This window comes from Tribolium madens, unplaced genomic scaffold (assembly GCF_015345945.1).
Source record: "Tribolium madens isolate multiple individuals breed KSU strain unplaced genomic scaffold, Tmad_KSU_1.1 Scaffold_71;HRSCAF=194;Tcas5.2_LG6, whole genome shotgun sequence".
In the NCBI taxonomy this organism is placed as follows: Eukaryota; Metazoa; Arthropoda; class Insecta; order Coleoptera; family Tenebrionidae; genus Tribolium; species Tribolium madens.
In genome coordinates, this window is record NW_025401041.1 from 2,625,412 (window position 1) to 2,642,099 (window position 16,688).

At 31.9% G+C, this 16,688-nt stretch overlaps 5 protein-coding genes across 5 annotated transcripts in view; all 5 read right to left on the reverse strand.

The window, feature by feature from the left end:
* Window positions 1-12: 12 nt before the first annotated feature.
* Window positions 13-1,998, reverse strand: LOC123009291 (fatty acyl-CoA reductase wat-like). The gene is made up of 7 exons (XM_044405491.1): window positions 1,706-1,998; window positions 1,412-1,660; window positions 1,218-1,363; window positions 869-1,171; window positions 757-815; window positions 528-708; window positions 13-477 (listed from the first exon to the last, which is right to left on the reverse strand). Exons 1-7 carry the CDS (start codon window positions 1,910-1,912, stop codon window positions 132-134), a joined length of 1,491 nt encoding a protein of 496 aa, XP_044261426.1. The 5' UTR covers window positions 1,913-1,998; the 3' UTR covers window positions 13-131.
* Window positions 1,999-3,970: 1,972 nt separating this feature from the next.
* On the reverse strand, window positions 3,971-5,934 carry LOC123009292 (fatty acyl-CoA reductase wat-like). The gene is made up of 8 exons (XM_044405492.1): window positions 5,743-5,934; window positions 5,450-5,698; window positions 5,256-5,401; window positions 5,100-5,209; window positions 4,861-5,053; window positions 4,755-4,813; window positions 4,525-4,705; window positions 3,971-4,476 (listed from the first exon to the last, which is right to left on the reverse strand). The coding sequence occupies exons 1-8, from the start codon at window positions 5,932-5,934 to the stop codon at window positions 4,131-4,133; spliced, it is 1,476 nt and encodes a 491-aa protein (XP_044261427.1). The 3' UTR covers window positions 3,971-4,130.
* A 4,717-nt stretch (window positions 5,935-10,651) lies between these two features.
* LOC123009293 (fatty acyl-CoA reductase wat-like) lies at window positions 10,652-12,557 on the reverse strand. The gene is made up of 8 exons (XM_044405493.1): window positions 12,356-12,557; window positions 12,065-12,313; window positions 11,871-12,016; window positions 11,715-11,824; window positions 11,475-11,667; window positions 11,363-11,421; window positions 11,135-11,315; window positions 10,652-11,083 (listed from the first exon to the last, which is right to left on the reverse strand). Exons 1-8 carry the CDS (start codon window positions 12,545-12,547, stop codon window positions 10,738-10,740), a joined length of 1,476 nt encoding a protein of 491 aa, XP_044261428.1. The 5' UTR covers window positions 12,548-12,557; the 3' UTR covers window positions 10,652-10,737.
* Window positions 12,558-13,228: 671 nt separating this feature from the next.
* LOC123009290 (fatty acyl-CoA reductase wat-like) lies at window positions 13,229-15,291 on the reverse strand. The gene is made up of 6 exons (XM_044405490.1): window positions 14,904-15,291; window positions 14,615-14,860; window positions 14,421-14,566; window positions 14,262-14,371; window positions 13,778-14,210; window positions 13,229-13,728 (listed from the first exon to the last, which is right to left on the reverse strand). The coding sequence occupies exons 1-6, from the start codon at window positions 15,183-15,185 to the stop codon at window positions 13,368-13,370; spliced, it is 1,578 nt and encodes a 525-aa protein (XP_044261425.1). The 5' UTR covers window positions 15,186-15,291; the 3' UTR covers window positions 13,229-13,367.
* A 1,258-nt stretch (window positions 15,292-16,549) lies between these two features.
* The window catches only part of LOC123009122 (fatty acyl-CoA reductase wat-like), a 5,834-nt gene continuing 5,695 nt past the window's right edge, over window positions 16,550-16,688 (reverse strand). The window contains exon 8 of the mRNA XM_044405250.1: window positions 16,550-16,611. Within this exon, the coding sequence (XP_044261185.1) occupies window positions 16,563-16,611 (49 nt within the window). The 3' untranslated portion in view covers window positions 16,550-16,562. The remainder of the gene's footprint in view (window positions 16,612-16,688) is intronic.

The following is a 16,688-nucleotide window of genomic DNA, read 5'->3' on the forward strand; positions in this document are numbered from 1 at the left end:
AAAACGCTCAAGGCGAAAAAATTATTATTTATTTAAAAACTCGCCCCAAAAATTTTTTTGTTTTATTTGGATTGACATTCGCGCGACATCTAGTATTAGATTTAGACATAGCAGTAGTAACCTGTATTGAATTAAAGCACAAGTTTTAAAACAAACTTGATGAAAAAATAAATGAGACAAATTAACACCCCCATTGTGAAGTAGTACGCAACAGCTAGAAATTGCACCTTCTTATGTCCCTCGGGAATAGTCTCCAGAGGGTCCTTCAGGAGGTAGACCCTTCCACCAATCACGAACGACCTGATATAAGAACTCCAATCGAGTGTGCTCATGTCAAAACTGTACAAATTTTTATCTTGATCATTCATTTGTTTCCAAAGTTTGTCAACATTGTCATGCTTGAAACTAAAGGAATTAATCGTGAAATAAGTCACCAGGTTCAAGGCAAGATCTAATCGTTTTATGTTTTGAACAGCACTAAAAAAATTTGGTTAATTAATTATCAAAAGTTGGATTCAAGTACCAACATTGGTTTTTTTCCCATACATTGTAGAATAAAATCGACTAAAGAAAATACAACAGTGTGGAAAAGAAACGTTTGTAAGTCGTGATAAAATTTATTATCGGTGAATGCGAAACCATAGTACCACACAGCTTTGGTCGTTGGGTAATCCCAAGCGCATCTCTCGATCAAATCGTTGTATTTTTCTTGAAATTTGTAAATTAAAAATTGAATATTCATTTCGATTCACTTACGCCAAGTCACTGCATTTGTGTTTGAACCGACGTAATTATAAATGGTAAGTGTTCTAGACCTGAAATTAATTTGTGATTTATTATGGAGTTGTAGAAAAAAATTATATTTTACTTTTGTTGGCCCACATGCCATGCTGATGCCAGGATTATGTTACAAACGTAATCGCAAGGTACCAAATGTACTGTTGCATTTTTTTGGCAATACAAACTTCGGACGACTCCTAAAGCTATAGCTACTGTCACTCCTGTAATGCCGTAGAAACTGTCAATCCATCCAGGCATAGGTTCCTTAACACTTGACATTATTACCGCTGGTCGTACTATTGCTATTGGAAGATTTTTTTCTTCAGATTTGATCAAATCCTCAGCTATGGTTTTGGTGAAGACATAAGAGTTGGGCCATTTGCCCATTAATCTGCAATTTCGAGTTATATAACACAATTTTGTGAAATTGAAATTACCCTGGAGTTACTTTGTCCAAAGTTTTGTCATCTAAAGAGTCTACAACTGAAAGTAAATTTTTAGGGGTCATTGCAGGTTCATAAAACGTTTCATCGATGTCAAAATAGGGACAATTGGAGTAAGCTGTGGATACATAAATGAAAGCCTGAAAAAAGCACTCTAATCCCTCTTAATGAAAATTAAGTGAAATTACTTTCAAATTTGGCATTTTCTTAGCCAAATGGATACAATCCTGTGTGCTTCTAACATTGATATAAGTCGCAGTTCGCAAAGGTTGGTCAAACTTGACGTTCGCAGCGGCATGTATCACGATACTTGTTTCGGCAATTAGGACATCTTCAGTCTCTTGTGAAATTCCCAAATTCGGTTGTTCACAATCACCACTCACCAAAGCAATTTTTTTTCCAAATTGGGGATTTTTATTTTTCAAACGCTCAAAACACTAAACGAACTAGTTTTTGAAAAAAAATGGCAAAAAGTCACTTACCGGAAAATTGAACAATTCGCAGAAACGTTCGTCGACACTTTTCCCTTTTTTGGGACGCACTAAAATGTAGATTTTTGCAATTTGGTCCAATCGAAGGAGTTTTTCGATTACGATTTTTCCCAAAAAACCGGTTCCACCAAGAAGAAAAACTGTCTGGTTTTTGAAAAATTCGTTGATTTCACTCGAAGTCATTGTTTCGATGTTCATGTGAAGAGATTAAACATAAAATGGCTCTATGTGTGCGAAATGGGCTTCTTTTATTCAAAGGATGACGCATTTTAATTTTTTTTTAATAAATGCCAAACATGTTAAGTGTCAAGGCTTGCATTATACAGGGTGTCTCACGAGTAATAATTAGTGAGCCTGAAATAATTTTTGAAGTAAGCAAAGATTATTAAAATATCTAGTTTTTATTTAATTAAAGATAGTGATGGTGTTTTCAGTTTTGACAAAGTTTATACCTACTCAGAGGCTCCCGTTTATTGGATATCACCCTGTATACAGGATGTTTCAAAAAGATGTTGTCAAACGTTAGGAGGTTATAGCGGTCAATGGCATAGATGTATTTTTAGTATTATGACTTTTAAAAAATTATTTGCATCGGTAAAATCTAAGCTTTAGGACATCATTAACTACATAACTATATAAGAAATTTTGGATTTGGTAGGATTTTAATAATAATAATAATAATTAATATTATTTGCAACAAGGAAAATAATTATTTACATAATTTTAGTAAATCTTCTATTTGAAAGTAAATCTCCAATAAATACAGTATGTCCCTGGATTGCGTTTACAAGAGGAAAAAAATGTTATCTTTGATTTTACGCTAAAACTGCATCAAAGGAAAAACATTCTTTGCTTTACCTAAAACGAACAAATCAGTAATTAAAACTTTATTATTCTGACTCAGTAGAAAGAAAAGTTAATTTTTCTTTTGATTTTGGACTTATAATAATCTTTCTCTGCTTTTTAAGTGCTATCACATTGGCAGTTTTATTATTTTGAAATGATGTCACTGTGACGAATGAATTTACGCAAGTTAAATAACAAAAATGTTTGTGAAAAACATAATTTTAATAAATAGCAACTCAAAGAAACAGCTTTAAGATAAAAACCAAAGTCATTTTTTACAAGAACTACCATTATTTAATTAATAAATTAATTGTCAAAGTGACAATGTTTTTCCTTTGCAGTTATGGCTTGAAATCAAAGATAAAAATTTGTTTCCTCTTGTAATCAAAAGTGGAAAGGTGCAGCTCCTAGCTTTGTTAATAAAGCTGAGTCTATTATTATTTTTCAATTCGGAGACAAACTGTATGAAAATTATGTATCGGATTTTTTAAGGATTTTTAGAGATTTTTAACTGGTTCTTATAGGAAAAGGAGTATGAGTTTATAGAATTTTTGAGAATTTTTAGGAGATAAAATTTTTGAGAAACCCCTGTAGTCAATAATAAGCCGTTTGTCCTCTCGCGTCACGCTTTCTTGTTCACATTAAAAGCCGTGGACATTTTAATAATTTGTATTCAAAATAAAGCAAAAAAATTACAATAAATGGCGACCCCCAACTTGGCTACATCAATTTGCATAATTTACATAAAATTGGGGCTAGCCATTTTGAACATTTATTGTATTTTTTTCTGGCTTTATTTTGAATACAAATTATTTAAATATCCACGTCTTTTAATCTGAACAAAACATGCTGTTTTAAAAATTTTAAAATTCAAGCAAATATAGACAGACTTTAAAAAAGTAATGCTTACTTTTTTAAAGTCTGTCTATATTTGCTTGAATTTTATGGTTTTGACTTACCAAACTAGTTTATGAGGGATTTAATGAGGGTGTTTGTAAAGTTATTGTTACCAAAGCTATCGGCTGGCCGTTGAAGCAACCTCAAAGGAAACAAATTTTTACAATTGAGAGGTTGGGGTTTCTTTATCGCTAAAGGCCCAAAAAGTTAATTGCCTCTATTGCATCATATTCAAGCCAATATATACAAACTTTAGACAAAATTGACTCCAGAGACCAAACGGCTTATTTTATATGTAAAAATTTTATACCGCATTGACCGCTATAACCTCCTTACGTTTGGCAACATCTTTTTGAAACATCCTGTATAAACATGCAGCCTGCAAAAGGTTTTTTTAACCTTTTCCTTAACTGAGAATCATGTCGGTCTTTTCGTTATTGCTAAACATTTTAGTAAACCTCAGCAAGTTTACCAAGGTTTGACTTTTTATAAATGAAAGATGAAATGCTGTCACAATATGTGATTTATTAAGAGTAAATAATCCACATTATCTTTGAAATGTAATGTTGGTTGCTTAAAAAAAATCAGGTTTTTTATTACTCGTGGGACATCTTGTATTCCAATTTGCAAATTTAAAATAACGAAATAGTTTTTTCTGGGTAAAAATATTTATTCAAAAGAAAAAGTTGAAAATGACCTTAACCAGAAGAAAAATGCAGTAAAACAACAAAACTAAAGATGAATAATAAGCGATTCTCAAGAACCTGACTTTTTTGTGTCCCAGAGGAATACTTTCTTCCGTCTCCTTCAACAAATAAAGTCGACCCCCTTCCACTGTCCTTCTGATGTAATTCCCCCAATCAAACTCGCTCATATCGAAAGGATACAATTTTTTATCATCCTCTTGCATGTTTCCCCAAAGTCTTTCGACATTCTTATGCGTGAAGCTAAAATTATTCAGCGTGAAATACGACACTTTACTTAGGGTATAGTTCAGTCTTTTGACGTTTTTCACGGCTCTGCAAAAGATTGTTTATTGATGGATTTTTAAATTTTTTCTCACTTACATTGGTTTTTTGCCAACACATAATAGAACTAAATCGACCAAACTAAAAACGACAGTGTGAAAAAGAAATGTTTGGAGGTCGTGGTAAAATTTATTATCAGTGAATTTGAAACCATAGTACCATAAAACTTTGGTAGATGGATAATCCCAAGCGCAACTTTCGATCAACTCGGCGTATTTTTCTTTAAAAAATTTGATTTAAGTTAGGTTGATTTAAATTTACAGACTTACGCCAAGATATGAGGTTTTTGTTCGAACCGGAATAGTTGTAAATCGGAATTTGAGCTGGCCTAAAAAAATTATTTATTAAATTTATTTGTAACTTGTTCTATTTTACTTTTCTTTGGCAACATTCCAAGCAGATGCTAGAATAATGTTACAAACGTAATCACAAGGTACTAAATGACAAGGTGCTTTTTTAATAGCGTGGACACTCCTCACCACACCCAGAGCTATAGCTATTGTCATTCCTATAACACCATAAAAATTGTCAATCCATCCTGGCATTGGTTCTTTAGCACTTGATACCACTATAATTTCAGAAAATAGCAATAGTTGTGAGAAATTTAATTTTACCTATCGCTGGTCGTACTATTGCTATTGGAAGATTGTTTTCTTCAGATTTGATCAAATCCTCAGCTATGGTTTTGGTGAAGACATAAGAGTTGGGCCATTTGCCCAATAATCTGAAATTTTGGATCAAAAAACACAATTTTGTGAAATTGAAGTTACCCTGGAGTTATATTATCCAAAATTTCGTCGTCCAAAGAGTCAACAATTTGAAGTAAAGTTTTTGGGGTCACTGATGGGGAGTAAAATTTTTCATCAATGTTAATATAGGGACAATTTGAGTAGGCTGTGGATACATAAATGAAAGCCTGAAAACAGCACTCTAATCCCTCTTAATGAAAATTAAGTGAAATTACTTTCAAATTTGGCATTTTTTTAGCCAAATTGATACAATCCTGTGTACTTCTAACATTGATGTAAGTCGCAGTTCGCAAAGGTTGGTCAAACTTGACATTAGCAGCAGCATGTATCACGATACTTGTTTCGGCAATTAGGACATCTTCAGTCTCTTGTGAAATTCCCAAATTCGGTTGCTCACAATCACCACTCACAAATACAATTTTTTTTCTAAATCCCGGATTTTCCTTTTTCAAACGCTCGAAACACTAAACGGACTAGTTTTTTGAGAAAATTACAAAAAATGACTTACCGGAAAATCGAACAAATCGCAAAAACGTTCTTCGACAGTTTTCCCCTTTTTGGGACGCACTAAAATATAAATTTTTGCAATTTGATCAAACCGGAGGAGTTTTTCGATTAGAATTTTTCCCAAAAAACCGGTTCCACCGAGGACAAAAACAGTCTGGTTTTTGAAAAAAGTATTTATTTCACTTAACGACATTGTCTTGAACTGGAACCACAATCAATAAAGTGAGTATTTATATCTTCAAAATTTTAAATTATTCGGTGTTGAAAAAGAACAGTCACTTCATACATAACAATTTTATTCATTCAAAACGAATTGACATTTTCGTTCTATTATATTTAATTTGTAATTCTAAATTAGCTGTTTACCGTCTATTGTATAAACGATAAATTGGTTACTTAAAAACACTGAATCGAGGATAAACATCAAAACTTTAAACCAAAAATAGCAATAAGAGTGTAATCGATAACAAATAAAATCTAAAACCAAAAGGACTATCAGGACACATAGGATTCAAAAGTTTTCTTATCGTTATCTGTCGAACATTGGAGTCATCAAAAGTCCAATTTCGAATCATAAAAAACAAAGCTAAATAGTTGTAATTTTGAGCTTTTATTCAGTTACCATTGTGTCAATTTTGATGATGACAAAGGGAAAAAATAACAAAACTTGTTCCGGTCGGCACCCTTGTAATAAGAAATTGACAACTCATACTGTTTATCCTTCCCTCTTGAGGATAATTGTTATAATCCTAAAGTATGAAACCTTTTATGTTAACTAACACTGATTTAGTATCTTTAATAAATAATTTTAAAGTTTTTTAATATTGTAATATTCTTCCTTTGATCTCCATTAAGATGCCATCCTCATTATGAAATTTTCAATTTATTGGAACTCGTTTCTTCTATCAAATACTCAATTAACATTATTTTTAGGCCGACTTGGCTCTTTAATTCAGCGTCTAAACTACTCGAATTATGTTTTCTGCGCTGATTAATACCGGGTGACTGTAAATGATTGTGATTTTTGTACACCCGGGGAAAAAACTATTCACCAGTCTAACTTCGTACTCGGGCTGCGCTTTGTTGCAATAGCGTTTCAGACTAACTAGGTAGTTGGAGAGCAGGTAATATGTCCAAAAACCCTTATTTAGGAAGTTGGTCCGGACCCGAAAAATGTCTTTTTGAGAAAATTACTTCATTATAACGTATACATTAAATTGTGATTATAATAAACAAGCTTGCTCAAATTATCAAATTACAAATTCATAAATTTATTTAAGAAATGTATTTTGCAAGTATTTTTTTGCGACTGCAAAATAAAAACATTTTTAGCTTGACTTGACTTTTAAGGTTCTTTATCTACAGCTTTCAAAAATCAAGATTGTAGGACTAGTTTTAAATGTCAGAATTTTTTAATAAACTATAAATTTTGCCAATTTCTATTATTATTTCTTATTATAATCAAAATTCTGAACTTAAAAATACATTTTATAATAGCCAGTCAAAAGGAAACAAATTTTTACCTTTGATTTTACGCCAAAAAAGCAAAAAAATCCTTTTTTTTTCTATAGCAGATGTTAAACTATTTCTTTAAAAACTCTTTTGAGTAGATAAAATAACACTTTAACAGCAAGAGTTGCTTTTGCTTTATCTGAAAGTAGAAAAGTTAATTTTTTTCTTTCTTTTGGACTTGTATTAATAATCTTTCTATGCTTTTCAAGTCCCATCACATTAGCGATTTAATTTTTTTGACAACGATGTCACTTTGACAATTAATTAATTAATTGAATGTTTGTTTTTGTTAAAATTTACTGTTTTTTTCAAAAGCTGTTTTCTGACTTGCCATTTATTAAAATTATGTTTTTTTACAATCATTTTTGTTATTTAACTTGGGTTAACTCATCTGTCAAAGCGACATCGTTGTCAAAAAAATAAAACGCCAATGTGATGGGAAACGCAGAGAATAAATTATACTAGTTTACACGATTTTTATACCTTAGCTGAAAGTTATAGTTTCTCATAGATTTTGAGGCACTGAGAAAAAAAAACTATTTAAAAAAGTTCACCATGTTACGTTTAAGAAATAAGTAATTAACAAAAATACAAAAACCGCCAAAGAACAAATTAAAAATGAGTTGTTTTACTTTTTTTTATTAAACTTTCTTGGATCAGTTTTCTTCATAACAATCCAACAGTAATCTATTAACATATTTTCATCCCAAAAACCTTCATGTCGATCTTTGAAAACCCTTCAGATCTTGATGAAAACGCTCGTCATGTTTGTCACTCATGATCCCTAAATTTTTAGAAAAGAAGTTCAAACGCGAGTGAAATGTTTTTAGGACCTATTTAGACCCATATGGTAATAATTTTGCAATAATTTGAATTTAAATAAATTTTAAATCGGAGGCATTTGTGCAGAAAGCAGGAAAACTGTCACGTGATAGAAAAATTTAACAATTATTTTTGTTTAATTAAAGGTAAGTTAACATAAAAATAATTTTAATTCGATTAAAGATATATTAAACATGTTATTGTTTGTAGACTATAGTATCATTAGTTATTACAAACTCAAAATCAAGAGAAAAATTAAATTTTCTTTCCACTGAGTGAAAATAATGACCTTTTAAAGTTACAGACTTACTGGTTTCAGGTGAAGCAAAAAATGTTTTCTTTTGCAGTGTTAGCGTAAAATAAAAAATAAAAAATCCGGCGACATACTGTATAATATTAGTTATTATTATTATTATGGCATTAAATTTTTTTTTGCTTTGTTTAGAAGTAACAAAAATAAATATAAAAAACGGAAGTAACTAGCTATTTGTTAATAAAATTAAAAGTAAATCACAAAAATTTTGTTAAGGAAATGAAATACATGGGCATGCATTTTTTCTCAAAATTTTCTTAGTGTCATTTTGCAAGTTATTATAATCACCATTTAATAATCTATACTCATTGAAGAAATTTTCAGAAAAAGACCGTTTTGAAGAAACGTGTGTCCCCGAGTCCGGACCAACTTCCTAAATAAGGGTCTTTCGACATATTACCTGCTCCCCAACTAATTAGTTGGAAACACTATTGTAACAAAGCGCAGTGTGAGCAGAAAGTTAGACTGGTGAATAGTTTTTTCCCCGGGTGTACTTCAAGTTGGTGTCAAATTTAAAATTTTAGTTTGAGAACTTTGACCATAGATGAATACTTATATAGGGTCTATAGATGGCGTACTCATGTACAACCTTTTGAACTCGTATTCAGCAGCGCCTCTGTAGTTTGGACGCTGAACTATAGAGCAAAATGTGCCTTTTTGAAATGGTAAAAATAATGTTAATTGAGTATTTAGTACAGGGAGATAATTGCTACTGGCATCTTATTAGAGATTAAACGAGGAAAATATAAGTTTATTTTTTTAAAGTGATTTATTAAAGATATTGAATCAAATTAGTTAACATAGGTGGTTTCATACTTATATGGATTATATTAGAACAATTATGTTCGAGAAGGAAGCATAAACAGTCTGAGTTGTTGAGTTCTTGTCACAAAAGGGTGTCGGCCGGAACAAATCTTCATATTTTTCCCATCAATGTCCACATTTTCATCAACAAAATTCACAAATTGTGTTAGTAAAACTTCCTTTACTTGTACACACAGCCACACATCTGTACACAATAAATGAATAAAAATCTAAAAATCATAACTACACATAAGCACTTTGAACGATGTCACCATCAAAATTTAATTTTTTCCATCAGAGGTGTCACAGCCAACCGCTAAAATTTTAAAATTTTGATGCGTGCGCCTCTGGTGTTTGGACGCTAAATTAAATAGATATACTGAATTCACCAATCTAAGAAACCATAGCATGACTTTGACTTTCAAATTCAAACGTCAAACAACTGCTGATTTAGCCATAACCTGAAACACCCTGATATAAGAAATTATTTTTTTTTCTAATTAATAAAACTAATAATTTTTTCTCTAATTTTCAGAAAATTTAAGAACAGGGACAACACCGATTTGGGTATTTTTGGGGGTAAACATTTGCAGCTTGAACAGCATTTTCACAGATCAGAAATCATGTCTGTTTTTTTATTGTTTGAATACACGATCTCAAAAGGAAGGTTGCCTTACTCTTGTTTTATTTTATTTTACTAGTAATAATAATTACAATTGTTTAATAATTACAAATTTGTAATTATTATTTGTAATTTAATTTAAAAATTAAACCTGCATTGAGCTATGCATACTTGCATCAATACAGCAAAATTTTTAGAAATAAAAAATCTGGTGTGAACATCACACGACTTTCCTTATCCAACTTATTTGGATAACATCCTTACGGTTTTGGAAATCCGACTAGCCAACCTAACGTTTGCGGTCTATTTAAGAATCACCCTGTATTGCTAAATATTTGTCTTAAATTTTATTTTTCTAGAAATTCTAGTTTTTGAAATATTACTAGTTATGTTTTGCAAAGACGTGTAATGGATCTTGCCAATTTCGAATATTAGATCTGTATGACTTCATGCGCGGACTGTTCCAAACTCGTTCACCGCTGTATCATATCTTTATTTCATAGTATCATAAACATCATCATATCCCAAAAGCGTGTGCAACAAGAAAAAAACCTGTAGTTGTGCCAGAGTGGTCATTTGCTTATAAACACCATGAGTGCGCAGCAAAAAACGTTTGGTTTCATACTTTTTAGTCACCTGGTATAAATTTTAATTTTTATTAAAAACAAATAATATTATTAAACGGAACCACATTAAACCCACACAAAACAACGATCGAAAATTTTATTCCAAGGCTTAAAACTACTACTCGTATTTTCTAGAGGAAGGAATTGTAATACTAGGTGAGAGGTAAAATTTGCTCAAGGCGAAAGAATTATTATTTATTTAAAAACCAGCCCCAAAATTTTTTTGTTTTATTTGGAATGACATTTACGTGACATCTAGTATTAGATTTAGACATAGCAGTAGTAACCTGTATTAAATTAAAGCACAAGTTTTAAAACAAACTTGATGAAAAAATAAATAAGACAAAATAACACCCCCATTGTGAAGTAGTACGCAACAGCTAGAAATTGCACCTTCTTATGTCCCTCGGGAATAGTTTCCAGAGGGTCCTTCAAGAGGTAGACCCTTGCACCAATCACGTATGACCTAATATAAGTTCTCCAATCGAATGTGCTCATGTCAAATCTGTACAAGTTTTTATCTTGATCATTCATTTGTTTCCAAAGATTGTCAACATTGTCATGCTTGAAATTAAATGAACTAGTCGTAAAAGAAGTCATCAGATTAATGGCATAATCAAAGCGTCTCATGTTTTGAACAACACTAAAAAGTTTTTATTTAATTAATTATCAAAAATTAATTTCGATCACCAACACTGGTTTTTTTCCCCCACATAGAAGAATAAAGTCGACCAAAGAACATAAAACAGTATGAAAAAGAAATGTTTTTAAGTCGTGATAAAATTTATAATGGGTTACTGCCAAACCATAGTACCACATAGATTTGGTCGTTGGGTAATTTTTTATGCAAATCTCGAACAAGTCTTTGAATTTTTCTTAAAATTGTAAATTAAACATTGAATATTCATATTGACTCACTTACGCCAACTTACCGCGTTTGTGTTCGAACCAATGAAATTATAAATAGTAAGTGTGCTAGACCTGAAATCAATTTGTAATTTATTACGTGGTTGTAGAAAAAATTAATATTTTACTTTTGTTGGCCCACATGCCATGCTGATGCCAGGATTATGTTACAAACGTAATCACAAGGTACCAAATGTGCTGTTGCATTTTTTTGACAGCAGAAACTTCGAATAACTCCCACACTTACAGCTGTTGTCACTCCTGTAACTCCATTAAAATTGTCCACCCATCCAGGCATGGGTTCCTCAGCAGCTGACATTACTGGAATTTCAGAAAAATAGCAATAGTTGTGATAAATCTAATTTTACCTATCGCTGGTCGTACTATTGCTATTGGAAGATTGTTTTCTTCAGATTTCATCAAATTCTCAGCTATGGTTTTGGTGAAGACATAAGCGTTGGGCCATTTGCCCAATAATCTGAAATTTCGAGTTATATGACACACTTTTGGATCATTTTCATTACCCTGGAGTTACTTTGTTCAAAGTTTCGTCATCTAAAGAGTCTACAACTGAAAGTAAATTTTTAGATCTCATTGCTGGTTCATAAAGCGTTTCATCGATGTCAAAATAGGGAAAATTGGAGTAAGCTGTGGATACATAAATGAAAGCCTGAAAAAAGCACTCTAATCCCTCTTAATGAAAATTAACTGAAATTACTTTCAAATTTGGCATTTTCTTAGCCAAATGGATACAATCCTGTGTGCTTCTAACATTGATATAAGTCGCAATTCGCAAAGGTTGGTCAAACTTGACATTAGCAGCAGCATGTATCACGATACTTGTTTCGGCAATTAGGACATCTTCAGTTTCTTGTGAAATTCCTAAATTCGGTTGCTCACAATCGCCACTCACAAATACAATTTTTTTTCTAAATCCCGGATTTTCCTTTTTCAAACGCTCAAAACACTAAACGGACTATTTTTTTTTTAATTGCAAAAAGTGACTTACCGGAAAATCGAACAAATCGCAGAAACGTTCGTCGACACTTTTCCCCTTTTTGGGACGCACTAGAATATAGATTTTGGAAATTTCGTTTAATCGGAGAAGTTTGTCGATTAGAAATTTTCCCAAAAAACCGGTTCCACCAAGAAGAAAAACTGTTTGGTTTTTGAAAAATTCGTTGATTTCACTCGAAGTCATTTTGTTTCGATGTTCATGTGAAGGCATTTCAAACGAAATGAATATGTGAATGCGAAATGGTTTCCGAAAATTCATGGGTATGACAATGAAATATTTTAATGTTTTGTTTAAAATAAATATCAAATATGTTAAGTGTCAAGGTCATTTGTGCAACGTACGACTTTATTCCAATTTAATATTTTTTGTTTAGAGTAAAATATTTTATTCAAAAGAATAAAGTGAAAATAACATTAACGAACAGAAAAAGTCCATAAAACAACAAGAGTAAAAATGAATAAAACTCTCAAAATCCTGACTCTTTTTGTGTCTTAGAGAGATAGTTTGGCACTTTTCCACTTTCTTCTGATGTAATTCCCTCAATGAAACTCGCTCATATCGAAAAGATACAATTTTTTATCTCATTTCATTTTCTTTCAGTCTTTCGACATTCTTGTGCTTCAAGCTGAAATTATTCAACATAATCTTTTGACGTCTATCACGGTACTACAACCGTAATCGAACAAATCGCAGAAACGCTTGTCAACACTTTCCCTATTTTGGAGAAATTTATCCAATTTTTGCAATTTGGTCCAATCGAAGGATTATAATTTTTGCCCAAAAAACAGTTTTTGGAAAAAATGTTTATTTTGCTCAACGACATTGTCTTAAAGTGGAGCCGCAGTCAAAAAAGTATTAAAAAAGTAATTGTGAATTTTTTTAATTATTCGTTATTGAAAAAGAACAGTCATTTCATACATCATAATTTAATTCATTCAAGACGAATGAAGGTTTATATTTAATTTTGTAATTCTAATTTAGCTGTTTACAATATGTTTTTCTTCTATTCTACACACTTAAAAAATATTGAACCGAAAAAAAACATCCAAACTTTATAAACCACAAACCAAAAAACAGCAATAAGAGTGTAATGGGCAACAAGTAAAATCTTCACTTTCCTTCTTCCACGAGGAAGCGAATCTATTGTATCTTTCAACAAAAATTTCCGTCCTCCGGAAATACTATCAACTGCATATTTATTCCAATCCACTTGATCCACATAGAATTCAAAAGTTTTCTTATCGTTATTACTCAATTCATTCCACAAGTGTCGAACATTGGAATCGTCAAAAGCCCAATTCCGGGTTGTAAAAAACGAAGTTACTTCTAAAAGCTTGTTTAGTCTTTTATAATTTTTTACGGCTCTATAAACTCAAAGAAAATTAGAAATTCAAAAAATTAGTTTTTACTCACAGTGTGGGTCTTCCCAGACAAAACAAAACAAAATCCACCACGTATCCCAAAACCGTGTGCAAGAAAAAAATCTGTATGTTGTGCCAGAGTTTACTCTCCGCTATTTGACAACTATAATACCAGACTATTTTATCGGTGAGGGCATTCCAATATTGACTGTTCATAACTTTTAAAAATTCACCCCAAGTCAATTGATTTTTACTTATTGTTATGTAATTATAAATGGGTGTTTTTTTCGTTGTCTCACATCCTGTTTTCCAAGCGACTGTTATAATTAAATTAGCGACATAATCAACAGTTACTATTAACGCTGGTGCATTTAAACTGATATGTAAACTATGTATGACCCCCAAACCGATGCCCATTACTAGGCCAACAACTCCGTAGAAATTGTCAATCCAACCAGGAATTGGTTCTTTCATGGAACTTACAACTGAAATTAATTCAGTACTAGAAAATTCACTACTAGAATTAGGCGAATTACTGATAGCTGGGCGTACTATGGCAATAGGGAGGCTAGTACTAGCTGATTTGACTAAATCCTCAGTTATGGATTTGGTGTAGATGTAAGTGTTGGGCCAGGGGCCCAATAAACTAGAAAATCATTTAAATGGTTCTCAAAAATTCGAGTTTTGACACTTACGAGGGTGTTATTTTCGTTAAAACATCATCGTCGAGGGAATTTACTACAGAAAGTAAATTTTCAGGTTTCAGAGGTGGTTCGTAGAAATCTTCCTTAATATGAGGATTAAGACAATTGGAATAAGCTGTCGAGACGTAGACAAAACTCTAAAATGATCCCGTTTTTTGACAAATCACGCTTTTTGATCAAATTACCTTCAAATTGGGCATTTGTTTGGCCAACTCGAGCAAATCTCGAGTCGCTCGCACATTAAAAGCTGCCTCTTTGAGACTTTGGTCGAATTTAACATTGGCGGCGGCGTGGATCACGCAGGTCACTTCTTCACGCAACAAATCCAAATTTTGGGCACTAAGATCCAAAAAGGGCTCTTGACAATCACCATCGACCAAAGAGACTTTCTCCGATATGTTGATTTTGGTCGATTTGAGTAATTCGAAACACTTTTTCAATCATTTTGATTTTTGGGTTGTTCTACATACTTACGGGCATATCGAAAAGTTCCTCGAAGCGTTCTTGCGGCGTTTTTCCTTTTTTCGGGCGCACAATCAAGAAGATTTTTTTGATTTCGGGACATTCCCGGAGGAGTTTTTCTAAGATGAGTTTGCCAACAAAACCAGTTCCTCCGGTTAGGAAAAGAGTTTGGTTTTTGAAGAAGTCAACAATTTGGTTCGTTTCCATTGTCGAGTAGAGGAAAACTAACAAGAAATTGTCAAATTTGAATACAAAATTGAATACACTTGTCACGGCCTTGAATCTATTTTGCATTTTTTACATATAAAAATTTCGAAATATTTCCATTTTAAAGCAAAAGGAATTTGCACAATGGCGGATAGGGGGAAACCCTGAATAGATGTAAGAAATACAGGGTGAATAAAAAGTATGGAACCAAGAACTTTTTTTGTAAACTAACTACGAAAATAGTTATTTATTATACAAGCGGATAAAGTGGCCGTTTAATGAGCTATTTAACCGCGCAAGCTGCGAATTAAACAGACACTTTATCCTGCGAGTGTAATACAACATTTTATTCGATTTTGCCTTATAAACCTTTCGATTTTAAAGATAAAAATATCAGTCATCAAATCGTCAAAAATTTACAAATTTCATGATTTTCCTGATTCCTATGCGGCGACCATGACAACGACTTGTTTTTTATAAACAAAGTTGGAAAAATAAATGTGTTGTGAGTGTCAAGTCGTTTAGCGTGAATTTCGAATGTGTAACAGTTCAAAATCGCAACATTTGTATTGTTGCTCAAATACAGATTGAGGAACTTTAGAATCTGATGCGATAATCATTTTTATTGTAATTTTAAGTAAAAATATTGTATGTTTAAAACAGGGGATTAAAAGTTTTAATGCGTCGATTATTGACGTTTTAATGCGCTGCTTAAATAAACATAATACACAATGACTTTAATAGTTTGATTTGACATAAATAAACGTCATTTTATAAAGCAAAGTCGAATAATAGTAGATTATGTTATTAGGAGTAAAAGTGATTGTTTATGTGGCGAAGCTGAACGTTCATTTTGCCGAACGGAGTGAGGCAAATGGATTCAGCTGAGCCACATAAACTCACTTTTACTCCAAATAACATATACTATTTTATCTGCAAACGATTCAGATGGAACGAAAAGAGCAACACACCAATAATCAAGTAAATTACCTCAATAATCAGGACGCTTTGTAATAAAATCATAACAAACGTCATGCGTCAGTTTCGGAATTTGTGTTGAGATTTCGAAAGTGTTGATTGATTTAACTGGTGAATAACTGGTGTAGTTTATAGTGCAATATATCGAATGCTGATAATATACCTTGTACCTCTCCAGAAAATGCTGAAAAAGCGAAAGAGACAAGAAAGAGACAACAGTGATAAATGTCAAAGTAAGTGTCAAGTAAAAGTAAAAACTTCTAGGCGTAAAAACAGTGTTTTTACTCCATGTCTGAAAAGTAAAACTTTCACCTGTGTCATTTAGTCATAAAAGTGGTCACTTTTGTGACGTTTGCAGATAAAAGTCATTTTTAGATCTCATTTTACACTTGCAAAACCAAAATATAGAACTGATTAGGTTTTTGAATATAAATATGAAAGTGGTTTTTTTTATTATTTTTTTTAATGAACTTTATCAAAAATCAATTAGAAAAAAAACCCTATCAAAAACCTTACTAACTTATACATTAAAAACCAAAATATGGCCATTAGGGTATAATGAGCAACAAACAATATTTTGATTTTCCGTTTTCCTCTCGGAATAGTATCAAG

Excerpts from the sequence above, each read along its gene's own strand:
- LOC123009291 (XM_044405491.1), bottom strand. The coding sequence starts at position 1,912 with ATGAACATCGAAACAATGACTTCGAGTGAAATCAACGAATTTTTCAAA. Across the intron at positions 1,172-1,217 it reads TTGGACAAAGTAACTCCAGG|ATTAATGGGCAAATGGCCCA; the intron begins GTAATTTCAATT and ends TCGAAATTGCAG. Across the intron at positions 478-527 it reads TGTATGGGAAAAAAACCAAT|TGCTGTTCAAAACATAAAAC; the intron begins GTTGGTACTTGA and ends AAATTTTTTTAG.
- LOC123009292 (XM_044405492.1), bottom strand. The coding sequence starts at position 5,934 with ATGTCGTTAAGTGAAATAAATACTTTTTTCAAAAACCAGACTGTTTTT. Across the intron at positions 4,706-4,754 it reads CAAAAACCTCATATCTTGGC|AAAAATACGCCGAGTTGATC; the intron begins GTAAGTCTGTAA and ends AATTTTTTAAAG. Across the intron at positions 4,477-4,524 it reads TGTGTTGGCAAAAAACCAAT|AGCCGTGAAAAACGTCAAAA; the intron begins GTAAGTGAGAAA and ends AATCTTTTGCAG.
- LOC123009293 (XM_044405493.1), bottom strand. The coding sequence starts at position 12,547 with ATGACTTCGAGTGAAATCAACGAATTTTTCAAAAACCAAACAGTTTTT. Across the intron at positions 11,825-11,870 it reads TTGAACAAAGTAACTCCAGG|ATTATTGGGCAAATGGCCCA; the intron begins GTAATGAAAATG and ends TCGAAATTTCAG. Across the intron at positions 11,084-11,134 it reads TGTGGGGGAAAAAAACCAGT|TGTTGTTCAAAACATGAGAC; the intron begins GTTGGTGATCGA and ends AAAACTTTTTAG.
- LOC123009290 (XM_044405490.1), bottom strand. The coding sequence starts at position 15,185 with ATGCAAAATAGATTCAAGGCCGTGACAAGTGTATTCAATTTTGTATTC. Across the intron at positions 14,372-14,420 it reads TTAACGAAAATAACACCCTC|TTTATTGGGCCCCTGGCCCA; the intron begins GTAAGTGTCAAA and ends ATGATTTTCTAG. Across the intron at positions 14,211-14,261 it reads CATAGTACGCCCAGCTATCA|TTGTAAGTTCCATGAAAGAA; the intron begins GTAATTCGCCTA and ends AATTAATTTCAG.